We start from the raw sequence: 19,182 nt of genomic DNA on the forward strand, positions 1-19,182 counted from the left end.
TAAACGTTCATAAGGTGGTTTATCTGGTTAAATAGCACCTGTACAAAGGGTTTCCACGGTACATTTGCACAATGTTGCAGCTTCCCCATGCTTTCCCATGTTACACAACACATTTAATATGCTTAACTATGCCTCTGATATGTACGATGTTTCCCTATGATTTATCGTGCGCTCACTGTTATTGACTACACTTTGCTCTGCTTTTACTGTGGGAAACCTTTATAAGGGAAATGGAGTTTTAACAGCTTCTATCCCTGAACTTTTCTTTTATATTGATCTCATAGTTCTGACTGCTGTTGCTCAAATATTTTGAGTTATATTTTGTATTTGTTCTGTGTGATATAATTTCATGTCCAGGTGGTACTTTATATGATAAGAAACAAACAGACAGAATGTTCCTGCTTTGGATTTTTATAGCAAAGTCACTGCAGGATCAAGTGACCCTACTGGTCGCCATGGAGATAGCATTACCTAAACGAGGAAGTACAAATCACAAACTCCAGCTACTTTGATAAGTTGCTGGGCTTTTCAAAACAATTCTACTAATTGTCTTAGGGTACATAAAAAAAAAAAAAAACAACAATAAAACTATTAAAATATTTAAGCAACGGCCCCCAGAACTACTCGAACTGATTGCAAATATTGTAAAAAGGCAAGGGGCGCTACTTGAACATTAAGGGTGATTGTAGCTGCTGTTTTTCAGGACGAGAAAAGAGTGAACATCTCAGTCCTGGTTAAATAATAAAGAAATTAACTGATCTGTATTGAATTAAATTAAAATTCAACTTAACCTTCAGATGGCCCACGCTTGGTTGAGAGAGACCCGTGGCTGAATGGCAGGCAGGCAGGCAGGCAGGCAGGGGTGGTCAGGTCAGGATTGAGGAGCTTGTTTGAGAGAGACCAGTGACTGAATGCTTGCAGGCAGGCAGGGGAGTTCAGGTCAGAATTGAAAGGCTTGCTTGCTCTCATAGATCTTATAAGGTAATTTGTATCACTTGTTTTAAGGACAGGGTTTAGCTCTCCTTTGAGAAGCACTAACGTAATATCACCAGTAGCTGTCCTCACCCCTCCTTTGAGAAACACTGCTGTGTATTACCAAGTATTCTGAAGCAGCAGCTCAGCTCCAGACCCTCCTGGATGCTTTCATAGCCTCTCCTTACCTCAATACTAAAGTAGCCCCTGTCCACGTAGTCTCCCAGGAAGAGGTAGCGTGTGGTGGCCGGGGAGCCGCCCACTTCAAACAGCTTCATCAGGTCAAAAAACTGCCCGTGTATGTCACCGCACACTGGAAAAAAGAAAAGGAAAAGATGAATCTATGTGAAAGAGATTGAATGATTCTTGGTGTTAGATCTCCCTCCCGATCTGTGAGGGTGCTGTGTAAAGGGAACAGAGTTCCCTGGACTAAAAGGCATGACAGTTTATTCCCAGAGTTAGGTGGAAGTCAGATACCTAGAAAAGGGGTGGAGCTACGGTACCCAAACTCAATGACCCGGATGGGAAATAGTGTGGCATCCGTGGACTGGAGGAGCGGATGCGCTCGTTAATCAAGGGGTCATGAGGGAGGGTATAAATAAGGGACGTAGTAAAAGTAATCGTCTCCTTTGTAAATGGTTAGAACAAATGTGAGTGTTTGTTTGTTTGTCTAGTAAAAACTGTTTGTTATCTAAAGATTACTAACATGATCTGGAGCTGTAGCCGAAGGCCAGCATCAAACCTAGACACAAGCACTTTGTGAATTCTTCACGAAGAATTGTATTTCGCACCACAAGCACTAAATTCACTCACTAAAGCAAGAAACACAGAGACAGTACTGCAGGGCAAAAAGACATGCCATGCGCCATTTATTTAAATAACAAAATAAATAAAATATTTTCAACAAAAAGAAAACACAGCTCACCGAGCAAAATAAAACAGGTACACAAAACACATCATGAACACAAAAAACTAAACACACAGGTCAGGCTGGGCAGATTACTTTCACTGATCCTATATATATATATTTTAGTTTCATTTTAAGCTGCTCTCACTCTGTTCTCTCCTCTCAACACCCACCCTGAGCAGGGAGAACTGCAGGCTTTTATACCGTGGCCGAGGGGTTAAGTAGCTAGTAATTATTCTATTACCCCTCGGCCACAATCTGCACGAGTTTACTAAATGTGGAGGAGGCATCCCATCCACTCTGTAACAGCACAAAAACACATGGCACATAATACAATTAAAAAAATATATATCATAATACAAAATATGCACAGGGACAATAATGTGGCGGACAGCACCTTGCTTGTCCTCCACATATAAAAACAAACACATTTTATGGCAGGGCTTTGCCCTGCCCTCTTTTCATGTACAGGGCTCCTGGCCCTGTTACACCTCCCTTAAAGTTTACCTAACTGTGTTCTATAATGCTTGCCTATGTTTTACCATGCCTCTCTGTGCTGTACAATGCTTACCTGTGTTATACAAATCCTCACTGTGCTGCATAATGCTTGCCTGTGTTTTACCATGCCTCTCTGTGCAGTACAATGCTTGCCTGTGTTTTACCATGCCTCTCTGTGCTGTGCAATGCTTGCCTGTGTTATACCAATCCTCAATGTGCTGTAGTTTGCTTGCCTGTGTTTTACCATGCCTCTCTGTGCTGTGCAATGCTTGCCCAACACTACAAGTGTTATTCTGTAACACCAATGCAAATTAACGGAAGTCCCTGCTGACACATAAACAAAGAAGTAAGGTATTTTGAATGTGTGCTTGTGTATTTAAATTTCTTTGTATCTGTGCAGCTGTGCAATAAATAGATATTGATGAACTTACAAATTCTTCTACCATCTTATTGTATATATTAAAAATCTTCAAACAAATCCCATAACCCTCAAACAATGGACGTAAAATCACTCCTAAAAAAAAAGGAGGTCACAACTATGCAATTGTATTTCAATTTGATTTAATCACCTTAAAAAGCACAAACAGCTGCATTCATTACTATAGCAGAGCACTATAAAAAGAAGTGCAATCATTCTTGGAATTCTCGAATGAGCAAGCCATACAAAAAAGGACAAAAAAGCCAAAATACTAAATAATGTGGATGCCGTGTGAGTTCTATACAGAAAACCCCATTACACTTGAAGTTACTGTAGCCAAAAATGTAGAATGAGTTGCAGATGGTAGTGTTGAAATCAATAACTTGTCTGATTTTATTGATGAGAAGGTTATCATTTTATGGAGCGCGAAAGAGTTACCAAAAGATGCCCAGCAAAACTCTTGCACATATCAGGTATAGTGCTTATCTTTATTTAAAATGATTTACGGTCTAGGGACTGGATTATTTTTATTTTGTTTTAACTCTTGCTATTTAATTTCTCCCTCCCCTATGGTCATGCAGACATTAAAATGTGCTTACTAAAGAAAAGGAATGAGATGGTGTCACAAAGACAGCCGGAGTGGGTGACGTCAGACCAGGAACAGGAAATAAACAACAAAAGAGGGAGTTTGGTGGAGCTGAGTGAATGGTCTCGCTCAGCATTTAATGAATGAACAGATAGACAGAAAATAAATGGTTGCAACAAACAAAAACAGAACATGCCCATTCGCCAAAATAAACAGACAAACAAAACGGACTAAACAAAACACGGTGAGCTGATATTTTACTACTACGACTACGACTACTATTATTATTATTCGTATTACCTCCGTGTCCAATCCTGTTCTCCACTCACCGAACACACAACAACACAGAGTATGTGAAAACATGTTGCTTTTATGCAGCTGTACCGAGACTCGACTGCTAATCAATCATTCAATTGGAGTCGCGGTACAACTGCACATTAATTAATAAAGTGCAATTCCCTGTGCTCACGCATTATTACTTTTTAAAGAGAACTCTGAAAAAGGATAGGGGAGACTGGGGACAGTTGTAAGACGGGTCAATTGTAACACCTCAACTTTCTCCAATCTGAAACAAGCTAGAGTGATGAAACTCACAGTGTCTGTACATGCTCAGTTAGGTTCCCTGCAGGCTTCTAGAAAATAAACTACCTGTGCTTAAAGCTTAAGATTTAAGATAAGTTTTTTTTTTGAGGTAGGTAAGTACATTTTTTCACCAACTTTATTCCCCAGCTCATGAATCCGAACCTATATATTTCTGACCACTAATCTGTGTACTTACAATTGACACCGTTGATTGATGTTAGTTTTGTTGTTTCTTGCCAGAACATGAAGTTTAATAATGGCTCCTAGGGTTGGGGCCAGTTGTAACAAGTGTTACAATTTACCCCATACAACACTAGCTCATTTTTTTATTCATTATTTTGCTTTCAGTTTGTTAAGACTTAGACAAGTAAAAGTGTGCCATTACACACATCTTGGAGACACCATCCAATGAAGTTCAAAATGAGGGAAACTCAGTACGATCTGGCAAAATCATTTGATATTTGCCATATAACTTTGTCCAGATTTTGTAAGGCCAGAAAGCCGTTAGCTGAGGAAGGATCTAGTAAACTACCTCATAGGCTACTGCAGTGCAACTTGAGTCTTCACTGAGGAGCAGGGGGAAAAAGCAGAATATCTACTGAAAGCTGCAGATTTGTATTATGGACTGAGTCCCCGTAAGCAGGATCATAAATTGTGCATTGTGTAAGACAATGCTAGATTGTTTATAGATTAGATTATTAATAAATACCGACAACACAAGTGTTGGGAAAACTAGCAGTAGCCTATTCTCTGTGTTCATGGCCCTTTTCATTTATTCCTATTAAATAGTGGAAAGTGGATTTGAAAGTATTTTAAAAGTAAAGAGGTGTCTTGAATAAGAATGATAGTAATTGCATGTGTATATACCCTCTGAATTACAAAACATTGTTTGAGTTTAATAACTATATATTTTATTGAATAAAGATCTTTTTTGTTAGTTTTTTTGTTAAATAAAATGTGTTATTTATTTGTTGTTCTTTACAAAGTCTTACATTTGACCCTGACCACTGTGTTACAACTGCCCTCGGTCATGGGGTAAATTGTAACACCAGACTCCTTACACTTGAAGCAATATTGCAGTGTTTATATTAGCTCTACAAACATAAAAAAAGTGAGAACTTGTAACAGACAGATGTAAGTTGTTTGTATAAAAAAAATGCCAAGACCAGCTCAAATGGTTTCTGAGTAGTGACATGAAATGTAAAAACTGTTACAACTATCCCCAGCCTCCCCTATTTTGTACCTTCAGCAGTTACTTCAATCTGTAAAAGGTAAGTTGATTTTATAGATATTGTATGTTACAGGGCCTTGTTGGGGTCAGTTTATTTCACTAATGCAAATGTCTAAATGTTTGTCATTCCAGATTTTCCAATGTGTATCTTAAGACTTGAGAAGGCTATTGAAAAATTCCAGGGTTTTACTTTAAGTAAAGCCTATAACTGGGACATTACAAAACTACTTTAGAAATGTCACACTCCATAGCAGTTATGTTATAACTTGTTAATCCAGCATGTGTTCCTTCTTCTTCTAGTTCTGTGGAGGAGCGACCTACCCTATCTGAACATGTGAACTGCTAAACTTTTCGTTCATTTCTATACTGTCCTCTTTTAATGTGCTTGCATATTTTGGGGATTTTTAATGTTCACTGTGTGGCTGCCTTTGTTAGTGATGAAGTTGTAATTTTGTTTCATTTCTTAACAAACCTTGTAAGTTGTCTGTAATGGTAATACCTGGGAACTAGTGTTTGGGGATAGTTGGGAAAACTTGTAGTAACCTACTAACACTATCTGCATTACTGTAGGTTATACTGGATGCAGACTCTCAAATCTCAATTTAAAAAACAACAACAAAAAACAGCTGAGGCTGTGCACACACACCGACTACAGGAAGCTCAAGAATGATTTCATGGATGCTTTCTTTACAAAGGAGCAGTAGGTATCCCATTCGATGACAGGATCTTGGGCTGAAGTGAGGAAGATGCCTAAACCTGCACTAAATCAGGATATGCTCAAAGCCTTTACTTGTAGATATATAGCTTTTCAGATTTGTTTCTAGTACTTTATGTGTGGATTCACTGCAACTCTTTTTTTTTTTTTTTTTTTTTTTTTTTTTTTTTTGATGGTTATGTTATGTTCGTCAAAAGTTTCCATTGATCCCAGTGGCTGATATTTGTGGGATAATGTGAAATAAACTGAATAATGCAGCATATTCTTGAAGATAGTGGTTTTATTATTGTTAATTTAGAAAGTATTCCACAGAACTAGCAGCAGGCACATGCTGGGTTCTATAAGAACTGCATCATGCATAGTGCATAGTGTTTTAATATTTTTCGAGCTGATGGATAGCGTGGGGGTCGGCCCATTACATCTTCTGACCTCTTCCTGGACCAAACCAAGACTTTGACTCACTTGCTTATTGCAAATTACAAGCCCTGTGTTGATGGCTTCAATACTGGGCTTATAATTTTACATCACCTTACCTATTTTTTTTTTTTTTTGTTTTTGTTTTTTTTTGTTTAATTATTCATTATTCCACCTTCCCTCGATCGGACTAGCCATTTAATTTATAGTTTCAGTATTGTTCCTTATCCTTTACCCACCCACCCTTTTTATTGTAAACCATTTCCAAACACCCACAATACCATTCCTTTCTCATTAACAAACATGTTAAGGATTTTTTTTTTTTTTTTTAAATGTATGTTTGATTATTACAACTGTCAATAATTTTGTCCAGGATATTTTATATAGGCTCCTAAAAAACAAATAACTATGAAGGCATTGACACTTGGGTCATTAGTAGGCTACTATTTTGACCCAAATATACTTTAAGTATACCACTTTTACAGGACAGCTGCATGCATGTCTGATTGAGACATTAACAACAACCTACTGCAAATGTTGTAAAAATTATTTATTTATTTATTTCTAAAAACAATGAAAGGTAGAGGTAAATATTTACAACTGATTTCTTTGGAAATTTAATGGTAGTCTACTCGATGTTTTCCCTCTGAGAGCTGTACTATCTGCCTCCTTTCATATAAGTTAATACTCATTTGTTTTGCTGTGATGTTGCTCTGGTCACCCATCCATGACTGAAACACATTTTTGGATAAGAATAGAAAAGTTAATTCGCATCGCACATGCTTGCATTACGATGACGTCATTTTTTGTAAAAAGTGCTCAAATGCCTGCTTTTGAACAATGGGTTATTTGGCGAAGAGCATTAGATATGTGGGTTGAATGAACGAGAAGGAAGCAGATTTCTTGGGACTGCTGTTCGAATCCTGAATTCTACACTTATGTTTCACTTAAAAAAAGGGCCTATTATTATTAGGGTCTGTTGTGAATATATGCACTCTAATAATAAAAATACAGTTTTAAAATATAAATATTTATACTCCCCTGCTTTTCTCGGGACTGATCTGATCAGCTGGCTATATAGGAAGGTGGAAAGGGAGGCTCCTCTAATCCAGTCCACAGGTTTATCTTTATTTACACAAACACAAGAATTGGAGCAGTACTGTATGTCTGCTGCTAATTTGAAATATTTAGAATTTATCGATTGTCATCTGGGTAATCCAGTGGCATAAGTTTTCCCCCTATGAACATTTTGGTAGTTAATTCACAAGGTTTGTATTATAAATTATGATTAATTATAATTTTTTTTTTTAAGTTTTAAAAATTAAAAAAAAATATATATATATTTTCATTATTAAGTGGTTAAGTAGGTTGAATACCTTGCCATAAAAATATTGACTCAGACAGTGTACGATACGAATTTTAAAAAAAAGGGGGAAATAATATAATGACAATCAGCAGTTAAAAAATCAAGTATTAACATTAATGGTAATGATAATAGCCATACAAGTAAAAATATTTTAAATAGGGAAACTATAGTAAAAATAAAAATAGTAAAAAGTAAAAATAGTAAAATAAGCCACAGCTATAGAGTCAAGATCATATATTATTATATTATACTATACTATATTACTAGCTCACTGCAACTAGACTGTTGGAGAATGTCACAATACATAGGAAACTGGTGGGACTTGCTACCTTGCAAATCAGCCAGTGGACACCCCAGAGTCCCCAACATTAAGCTCGGATTCTGAGAACAGTTACTGTGAGTCTGACTGCTATGTTGAACTGCACACTGTAAATTCTAGCATTGATTTTGAAAAACCATACTATGTAAATGTAAATGTTAATGATGTAGTCATGAGAATGGAAATAGACACAGGAGCTGCTGTAACTTTGATTTTGGAAAAAGTGTACAAACAAAAGTTTCCAAAGGTTAAGCTCCAGCCAACAGATTGTGTGTTTAAAGATATATATATATATATATATATATATATATATATATATATATATATATATATATTATATATATATATATATATATAAATAAAAAATGCTTGAAGTGTTGAGTAAACTAAATGTAAGTGTAATGTACCGAGAAGAAATCTTTGATTCGGCTCTTGTAATTACTAAGCGAAATGACCCTGCACTGTTGGGCAGAGATTGGCTCAGCAAGCTGAAACTAGACTGGAGAAAGATACTTCGAGTTATTGATGCAGTAGGAGCTCTGTGTAATAAGTACCAGTCTGTTTTCAGCCCTGAAGTTGGTTGTGTGACCAAAGTAAAGGCTAGTCTGAGGGTGGCTAAAGACACCACTCCAAAATTCTGTAATGCAAGACCGGTACCTTATGCTTTGAAACCAGCTGTAGAAATCCAGTTAAAAGAGCTGGAAAAACAGCGTATAATTTCAAAGGTTGACTTTAGTGATGGGCTGCTCCTTTAGTATGTGTGCCAAAACCGGACGGTAGTGTACGCATTTGCAGGGATTACAAGGTAACCATAAATCCCTGGTCAGAGATAGACCAATACCCAATTCGGAGAAAAAAAGATATTTTTGCAAAATTGGTAAAGGGAACTAAATTCTTAAAGTTAGACCTCTCCCAAGCTTACTAGCAGGTGGAGCTGAACAAACATTCAAAGAAATACTTAACAATAAACACACCACTAGGATTGTTTAAGTATAACCGACTACCATATGGAGTAGCTAGCACCCCTGCTGTTTTTCAGCGAATTATGGACCAGATCTTGCAGGGTCTGGAAGGGCTCATCTGTTAACATACTGATAACGAGGAAAAATGACAAGGAACACCTGGCAAACCTGGAAATGGTGCTGTCTAGGCTAGAAAGTCACGGCATATGGCTTAAAGAAGCCAAATGTAGTTTCTTCCAGGATTCAGTAAAATATCTTGGGCATGAAATAAATGCACTGGGAATTAGTCCCCTCACTGAGGAAACACAACCGATTGTTGGATCACCTGTTCCCAAGAATGTGTCAGAACTGAGATTGTTCCTGGCCTTCTAAATTACTACGGGAAGTTCATTCTGAATTTGTACACACTGATTAGACCCATGACTGAGCTACTGAGGAAAAATGTCAAATGAAATGGTCTGAGGATTGTGATTAGGCATTCTGTGAAGCTAAAACCAAACTAAAGTGTTAGTGCATTATGACCTGGCGCTGCCAGTAGTGCTAGCGTGCGATACCTCTCCTGTTGGAATTGGAGCAGTTATTTCACACGTGTGGGGATGACTCAGAGCACCTCCTCACGTACACTGAAGAGAAATTACTCACAAATTGAGAAAGAAGCATTAGGTATAATTTTCGGAATTATGCAATTCAAAGAATATTTGTGGGAAAGAAAGTTTACTCTTGTGACGGACCATAAACCTTTATTCTGATTCTGGGTTCTAAAACAGGAGTACCGTTATTGGCGGCTGCCTGTATTCAAAGGTGGGCATTGATGCTATCTGCTTATAAATATGACATCAGGTACAAATGCTCTGAAGACAATGCTATTGCGGACACATTATCTAGATTGCCTTTAGATGTAGAAAACCCTCCACAGCCAAATCCAATATATTGAGTCCCGTTCGCAGATGAGCTGCAAATTATATGTAGCTAAAGAGATAGCAGCAGAGAAGGATACAGATCATGTGTTGAGTAAAGTGAGGTACTATACACTCACAGGCTGGCCAAATACTGTAGATGAGGATGGTCTTACACCTTATGTAAATCAGAAAACATAGCTAACTGTAGAAAACAGCTGTGTTCTGTGGGGTTTTCGAGTGGTAATTCCAGAAAGTTTGCAATAAGAATGTTAATAGAATTACACGAACAGCACCAAGGCTTTGTAAAAATGAAAATGTTAACTCACACTTTGTTTTGGTGGCCAAGCTTAAATTCTGCTATAGAAACCAAATGTTAGGAATGTGAAATGTGCAGGGGTAGCAGGAACTTACCTGCTGTAGTGCCTTGCCACCCATGGAAGTGGGCTAGTAGACATGTCAAAGGATACATATTGATTACGCAGAGAAAGACAAACATAATTTTCTGGTGGTTATCGATGCGTATTCTAGATGGCCTGAAGTAGTGCTTGTATCAAATGTCACTTCAGCCAAAACAATTGAGGTATTAAGGGAGTTATGTGCTCCCTATGCGTTGCTGGAGGAGATAGTCTCAGACAATGGGCCTCAATTTATTTCCAAGGAGTTTCAACAATTCCTCAGGCTAAATGATATCACTATGAAACACAATTTTTGTTCCTGGGTAGTTCCTAATTGCTTATGCCTCAAAAGTATAGAAAATGGCTATTATTCCCCACAAACTTTGCTTTTGTGACAAAGACATTGATATTTTGAAATTGACCTATTTCCAATGAGAAAATGGGCGAATTTGTGTCTTTTCGTTCACATAAAGTCAGAAAAAAACAACATATGAATCCAAATTAACATGTATTTATACTAAAGTAATACAAAAATGACTACAAAAGATTTAGAAGTGAGTAGTTTTTCGAGATTTACGATTATACTGTAAATCACTTTCACGAATCAGCCCCAAAACGTAGTCTCCCATCATGTTCTCGTTATACTGTCCTTGGTAGCGGCGTTCAAAGTCCAGTATATCCTGATGGAAGCGCTCGCCTTGCTCCTCCGAGTACGCTCCCATGTTCTCTTTGAATTTATCAAGATGAGCATCAAGGATATGGACTTTGAGGGACATCCTACAGCCCATTGTGCCGTAGTTCTTCACCAGAGTCTCAACCAGCTCCACATAGTTTTCGGCCTTGTGATTGCCCAGGAAGCCCCGAACCACTGCGACAAATCTGTTCCAAGCCGCTTTCTCCTTACTAGTGAGCTTCTTGGGGAATTCATTGCACTCCAGGAACTTCTTTATCTGTGGTCCGACGAAGACACCGGCTTTGACCTTTGCCTCAGACAGCTTAGGGAAGAAGTCTTGAAGGTACTTGAAGGCTGCTGACTCCTTATCTAGAGCTCTGACAAATTGTTTCATAAGGCCCAGTTTGATGTGCAGTGGTGGCATCACCAGTGGCTCCCACTTGACGTTGTTCCTCCCCACAGAGAACTCGGTCCGCTGTGGCCAGTCCCGCCTGTGGTAGTGCACCTTGGTGTCCCTGCTGTCCCAAAGGCAAAGATAGCAGGGAAACTTGGTAAAACCGCCTTGGAGACCCATCAGGAATGCCACCATTTTGAAGTCTCCTATGACCTCCCAACCGTACTTCATACTTCAAGGCGTCCAGCAAGGTCTTGATGCTGTTGTGATCCTCTTTGAGGTGCACCAAGTGAGCCAGGGGAAGAGATGGGTACTTGTTACCATTATGGAGCAGCACGGCTTTGAGGCTCCTGGATAAGCTGTCAATGAAGGGGCGCCACTCATTCTGGTTACAGGCGATTCCGATTGCCTCGAACAGACTGGTCACATTGTGGCAGAAGCAGAGCCCATCTTGTGACTTTTGAGCTGATAAAGTAATGCTCATAATGCCCTTGAAGTTCTACAAAGAGCATTTCAGTGTAAAGTGGAGCGATGAAAAAAATAAGCCAAGTTAGAAGCAACAATTATGTAAATCTTGGGCCCCAGCACCTTTCCTATTGTGCCTATTTGCTTGATGCTTGACAAGGTTGCCCCAATTGCTTCTCCTAACTTGGGATTTTGTGTTTGATATCACCACTTTAAACGGCTGTTGCATTTTTCTAACTTGTTTTTTTTTTTTTACATTGACCATGTTTTTGTTATAGATATTCTTTTTTACTTGATCAAATAATGAATAAAGTGAGGGAAAGCTATTCGAGAATGTGTAAGGTAAATAGACAGACAAGACGAGAGAGTAATAAGTCAAGTAATATAAGAAATAAGAAAAGATTTGAAAGTAAAATACTGGTAGAAGGGACTTTCGGATAGTATTGGAAGTGTAAATATTGTATGGTTTTATTTGCAAATGTACAACCATGAGTAGTGAAAACAATATGTCTGTTTTGGTAGGTATTAATATATTGATATGTACATAGGTACAAAACAACAATGTTATAAATGGTTAAAAAGGTACATACAGTATGCATGTCAGTGCTAAAGGGTAGTATACAAACACATTTTAATGCTGAAAACAAATTCTCCTTGTTATAGAGGTGTTATGAACTTAGGCCAATGTAAGGCATTTGTAAAGCAATAGATCTCTTCATAAAAAAGCATATCCATGTCCTTTGCATTTCTTGGCCATGGTTTGACTTCAATGACTGCATCATTTGCATGCACCCATTTTCCACTGGCACCCACAGCAAGAAGAGACACATACTGTCCTGGAGTAACACCCTGTCCTTGGTGTATGATAATGAAAGCTAATTGGTCATTCCCGTTGTCCACAGTAATTTTGGTCTTCTGCACAGCAATAAACTTAGCATTGAGTCGCTTTGTATTGGTTGTGTCCGGTTGGTTTACCAGTGCGTCCGTTGGAGTGCAATCATTCTTCCTGCTGACTGAAAAAGTTCACGTTTCATGATTGGAAAAGATTTGCATTGCTACCAAGAATCGTTGCCTATAAATGAGTTCTTCCAAACACATAGAATCTGTATCAGCAGGTATATGTAGAGGGTAAACATGTAACACCTGTCGTTTTGATGAGCAGTATTTACATTTAGTACCTAGAATGTCATGACTTATTGTGACTGAAACCAGGCGAGATGCTTCAGGACAAATTTCAGACAATTTGATGAGAAACTCTGCAACATCTTGCTGCTCACCTCTATTGAAGGCTTTTCCTAAGAAGTGACAAATATCCACAGTGGTTAAAGATGCAGTGGATGGCAAGTGATCATTGTTGTGAACAAAGCTCCTGATAGCTTGTTGCTGACTGTGTTTTAATGAATCCTTCAGAAATTCAGGCTGCTCAAGCCTCTGAATGGATGTGTAAGTGTAAGTGTTCTCTTAGAAGATTGAGGCTTTTGCTGTTCCTGAACAGTAGTGTTGGATCAGTGAATGAAATGCACTCAATTTTTTACCTTGTGTCCCTTGTGCATGTTGGTCTCCTTCAAGCTTATCAACTTAGGGCAATAAATCCCTCTGAGCCTATTGTACCCTGAAACTTCAGTGGGGTCAAAAAGTTGATAACATGGACACCACTTAAGGATGTAACTCTGGAAAGTGCAACAAAACTTTATTAAGGATGTTAAGAAAGTTCTGTCCTGTTTCTAGCGCATATTAAGTATGAGTTGATCATATGCAAACAAATTCCACAGATCCCGCAGAGCCAGTCAGTTTGTACAATTCCTCTTGAGTAACTGGCACATAAGGTAAATTCTGATGCACAGGTGGAAACTGTAGCAAATCTCCAGGAAATGAAATGTTGTTTTTTCCAAAGCAGCCATCATCTGTGTTAGCAGTCTAGAAAATCTCACACGGACAAAGATGGATGTACAATAAGGTGACACTGGAAATCATGGACACCTCATCACTAATGAGGAGGCTCACATCTCGCATGTCTGTATGAAGACATTGCAGTACCTCAGCAGAGAGGTTACGATACACCAGTGTTATTCCATGTCCACTGGAAGCATTAGTAGTTTGTCAATGGTCATCCCATTGATATTGTAATCTGCAACTCCAATGGGTGCTGTGATTGCCACTTCTTTTCCCAGGCTTTGTTTCACCCATGTTGTGACAGTTTGAATAAGAAAAGTCTTCCCTGTACCTCCAGTGCCACTCACAACATGCAGAGGATGGGGGTGTTTGTTTCAGTTTGTTGTTGCAAAGTTTTGGCAATGTGGTCAAACACTCTCTGCTGATTAAGACACTTGAGCATGTCTTTTACATTTTGTAGAAGAGATTGTGCCATCACATCTCTGAATTCAACCATTGCCTCTGCAGCCCGCAGAGGAGTTCATGAACTTCAGGTCCTTCTGTTCCAAGCTCATTGTCCTCTTCAGCCTCTATTCCCTTTTGTTTCTGCTCTACTAGTCGGGTTAACTGCTCATCAGCTGCAGCTATTTGTTGTAGTTGGTCATGATATGCCATAGCTTTTTGAAGGCTATCCCTAAATGCATGAAAGGCTTTCACATAGGAATGGCACCCTTCAGGAAGAAGGTCTGTTCTGTCTTTCCATGGCATGAAAAGTAGGAGGATAGCACAAAAGTGAATATTCATATTCCCTTCCCAAGCTAGCAAAATGTCTGGATTGTAGTCATTGGTTCTGACTTCTGCACTACTCCGTGATTACCACCATGGTTTGTTTTTTTCTGGGAAATCAAAAGTGACAAAATATCACCACCTTGTTTTTGATTTTCTTTGATCTTTAGACAGTGCTTGTTGCATTTTGCTGCCATTTCAAGACATGGCCTCTAAGTACAGGTTCTATCAGATCATTTGTAATGGTACAGGTGACATGTTGATTAATGTACTGTGCAATTTGTGAGTTGGGGAAAACCCCAATAAGTGGTGTAACTTCCACCTAAAGAAACATGTGGAAGTGCTGCATTCCATGACCCTGGTACTCTCTGTGCTAAAAGTAATGTGTAACTTTCCCCAGAGGGCCATTTGTGGATGTGATAAAATTCAGGATTGCAAGAAACTTGTTGTGCATGAACCGAGATGCACTGACAGGATCTTGTGCGACAAGTTCACTGATGGGCATGTTTGCAAACCCTGGTCCATTCACCTCCTTTATGTATTGTCCCAGGTCAGTCCAGGTCCTTTATTAATCTGACAAAGATTGGCTTGATGCTGCAGGTGAAAGATATATTGCTGATATATTGCTGATTCAGCCTAATATAATATATATATATAATATATATATATATATATATATATATATATATATATATATATATATATATATATATATTGTAAGAGATCCCTTGCACTCACACTGTTCATTGCCCCTTTAAAATAGACCCAGGACACAGAAATGGAATTTTATAGCGCTGACGTGCACTTTTAATAAACACAAATCAAAAAACAAAACGGAAACAAAACACCTAACTCCGTTTTGGAGCTCTGACTAAACATAGACTGGACGACCCCATGAAGAGTTTAGATGCAAAACCAGATTTATCCATTTTGGTAAATGATCATTTTTATTGTGATTTTTTGAATAAATAAATAGATTCCACATTAGGTGTTTTTCAAATGGAAAAAATAAAGAAAAAATAATTTAAAATCAAACAATCTAAATTTATTTAAACTCAAAATTGTTCATTTATTTTTTGTTTTGCAGCAGAAGGCTATATATCCATGGGCCATTTTCTTGCAAAACAAGACATATCCACAAATTGGATATTGATTGAAACATTCACAAATTTCACATCAAATAATATAATTCTGGAGACAAAAATTACTTTTAGGCAATTATTATTATTATTATTATTATTATTATTATTATTATTATTGAATAAATTTCAAGTTTTCTGCTTTTACATGGTATATTAACTGTCATATTGATACCTACATGAACAAACTCTTGAAAGAAAAGTCAGTGATTTTCAGTATTACAGAGGCACACTAATGAGGGTTCATCAAATAAATTGCTTAAAATTAATCAAAATGCAATAATATCAGGGTTAGAAACTAACTTTATTGTGCCTTTTGAAACTTGCTAGTCCTGATGTGAACTTGCTAGTCCTGATGTGAACTTGCTAGTCCTGATGTGACGTGCCTAAGTTGGAATCAAAAATAGTTGGGATCAATAAAAATAGACTTAGATTTCAGCTAAAAAAAAAAACAGACTCTGTTAGATTTTCATTTTTTTTTAACAAAGCACCTTCATAAACACTCATACAGATCGACCAATCACCTGTTTGTACCTGGTTACTGAGCAACTACTGCACTGTGTGCTGAGAAACTGACAGTGACAGCACCGGACGGGAAGACAGGAAAAAAATTCTCTCAGCTGTGTCATTTTGCTGACCGTGAAGCTCCGCCTGAAATTGACAAATTCCATGTTTTATTTCACATGTGTTGCTGTTTACAATAATGCTGGCTAGCAGGGTATGAATTACTATCTACAATAATGAACGTGCTCACAAACACATGCGGTCTTCACTAAAGTCCCAATTTAAAGACAGTACGTTGCACTGTAGCCCTCGGGATGATATTGTTAGCTAGGCGGCTATTTTTTTTTAATTAACAGTGGGAGAAAACCACTTCAGCATGTACAATAGAATCTGTCAGAACTGACGGACGCTGTATCTACTATAGATACTAATGAGAGCAAAACAAATACAAAAGAAAAACAAAGGAAACACAGATCTTTTCAGGAAAGCTGGGAGTCTTTGTATAAACAGATTTTAGATTTTTAAACGCTGCAATAACAATTCTGCTTGTGAAGCATGCACACTATAATTTGACAGAACAGGTAATTTATTTGCGCTGTGCAGAACCTTTTTTCCCCCATTGGTGCTTGAGTCCTGAGGCACTCATCAATTGCACCTATTATCAGTGATTAAAGCCTGGTTTTCAAACAAACTGATTGTCGCTCACCAATAGTGTATTGGTATAAGAAAATTGTGTTTTTGAAAAAGTAATTTCAGCTTTCAATCACTTTATATGCTGACGATAATGTAAACAACACCAGGCTACAGACATGGAGTCCCAAGCTTTAAATGTGTTACTGTTTATAAATAAGAACTCAACTTTATTATGAATATTGTGTTATTATGTTTTAAGCAACATACTATGATAGTGTTCATTATGAATTGAACTGCCTGACCCCTTTCTGCATTGTGGAATAACTACAGGACTCTTTGAATACTAAGCGTGGGTCCTCTATGTATGTTTCCAAATGCACAAATGATCAAAGTGGTTCAGTATTCTACCGTTAATGCTATTAAATTAATATAAAATAATAAAAAAAAAACCAACATGTTGTACTCTTAGCACAGAATGTCATTATCAGCTCATTCTCCATTGAATTCATTTTTGCATTTTCTGCAGTGGCAGGTTAATATGGGTAGATCGCCTTCTTTTGCTTCAACTCCTTACTTTTACCTGTTTCCTAGCAACTAGGTTTCTAAAATGATTTTCCAACTAGCTGCTCATGTGGCTGTGAGCAGTGCTGAAAGCACCAAATAACATTAAACACTGGGAAACAGCCTTGGTCATATGCCTCCCCTCGCATACTGAACTGTATGTATGTGCTCATCTGGTCACTCCCACTTCAAGCCTGTGGCAGAGTGTGTGGGAGGGTTAGCAGAGTGTGTATTGCTTCAAGGAAGAAGTGCTGCCAGTGTAAAGAAGAAGCTCCAGTGTAAAGAATGCAGGCATCTCTTGCAGAGAAGCTCCAGTGTAAAGAATCAAGGCATCTTTTGCAGAGAAGCTCCAATGTAAAGACTGCAGGCAGCTCTTGCAGAGAAGCTCCAGGTAAATAATTCAGACATCTCTTGCAGAAAAGCTGTAAGTTCTCCTTCTCCGTCGCAGCACCAAAACAGAACATAACACTGCCATTTATATTGCATTGTTTTATAAATACAATACTTCACATCTATCTGCAGTCCTTTAGTATTCTAATGCCCCGCAATCTTATCAGAATGCATTTCCATTGCCCAGCTATCACATACAAGTTAAACTGTTTCATTGTGTTTAATATATGCATTGCATCACATTATAAAACACTACAATCCTATACCCTCCAGCATTTAACACGGCATTTACTGTTCTGAAGTCACTACTTGCCAATAATAAGATTCCAGCACACAATGTGTAATGAATTGACATCTCATTGAACTGAACGGAAAGGCCAGAGCTTCATGTGAACCACAAACAAATACGGAGGCAAGTACAGGTCTTATGCTGCTACCAGTGTTAAAACTTATCAGCCTCTAGGAGGAGATTTACTACACATTTTCTGCTTTGGAAAAAAAAAAACAAGTTACTGGTGACATCAACTGTATGTTTCTTCAGTTACATGAACTGTATGTTTCTTCAGTTTTGGGAATGTTCTTATCCTCAGCCAGAGGTTCTATTGTCATTAACATATAAAACAGTGTATTCCTATAAAAAATAATTGAAGGTGTTTACGTTAACCCTATTGTCATTTGAAGATGTATCATTTTAAAGACAGTTGCTTAAAGAATCAAATAAAGAAAAAATAAAACCCATTCTACATTCTGAAGTGCTCATTTAATGTAAAAAATACAAGAAACCCAAGCTGCGTAGTTATTTCATGGTTTGGTAGTTCACTAAATTGTCCATTTTCAGTGACTTGTTTCTATGGTATAAGGACCTTCACCAAATCACAGTTGATAATATACATGATGTGTGAGCCAGGTAGTGCAATAATAAGGTTCAAAGGCCACTAAGAGCCCAGCCCTGGTGCTCTGTGCCTCTTAAGTCAGACAGACGATTTTACCTGCTTTTCAAACACCTGTACACCTCTGGGGGCCTGTAAACAGCACTGAAGTAGGATTGATGGTTTTAGTGAATGTAACAGCAGTAAAGCATGAGATGGACTGTAGGTCTACACAGCTGCTGTAGCCTTCACAGGAAGAATATTAATAAAGGGAACTCAGAACACAGCATGCCTGTCACACAAGCCTAACGTGCTTTTCTTAAGAAGAAAGATGTTATTATTCTTCAAATTCTATTGTCCTTTTTATTTTATTTGTGAATTTATGGAAGGTGATGGACCAGTGGCTACAGTAAGTCATATTGATATGTGAGTTTCCCCTCAATTTCTCCCAAGAAGAAACTGACAACAGTCCCAGATTGTATGGTGCTGAGAACCAGAACTATTTTCTGAGACTTCATTTTCACTACAATTGGACTAGAAATCGAATCCACAACACAGGAGCTTCCACCTGAACAGCCCCTTGTTAATGTTTCTGTGTACAGGGCTCTTCCTCACTGAAGCTCTGGTATTTA

The 19,182-nt window shown here is 38.0% G+C and overlaps 1 protein-coding gene across 1 annotated transcript in view; it reads right to left on the bottom strand.

Moving 5' to 3' along the window:
* LOC121297616 (serine/threonine-protein phosphatase 2B catalytic subunit alpha isoform-like) overlaps positions 1–19,182 on the bottom strand; it is a 216,447-nt gene that overhangs the window by 104,822 nt on the left and 92,443 nt on the right. The window contains exon 3 of the mRNA XM_041224059.1: positions 1,161–1,285. Coding sequence (XP_041079993.1) covers positions 1,161–1,285 — 125 coding nt within the window. The remainder of the gene's footprint in view (positions 1–1,160; positions 1,286–19,182) is intronic.

This window comes from Polyodon spathula, chromosome 22 (assembly GCF_017654505.1).
Source record: "Polyodon spathula isolate WHYD16114869_AA chromosome 22, ASM1765450v1, whole genome shotgun sequence".
Taxonomy (NCBI): Eukaryota; Metazoa; Chordata; class Actinopteri; order Acipenseriformes; family Polyodontidae; genus Polyodon; species Polyodon spathula.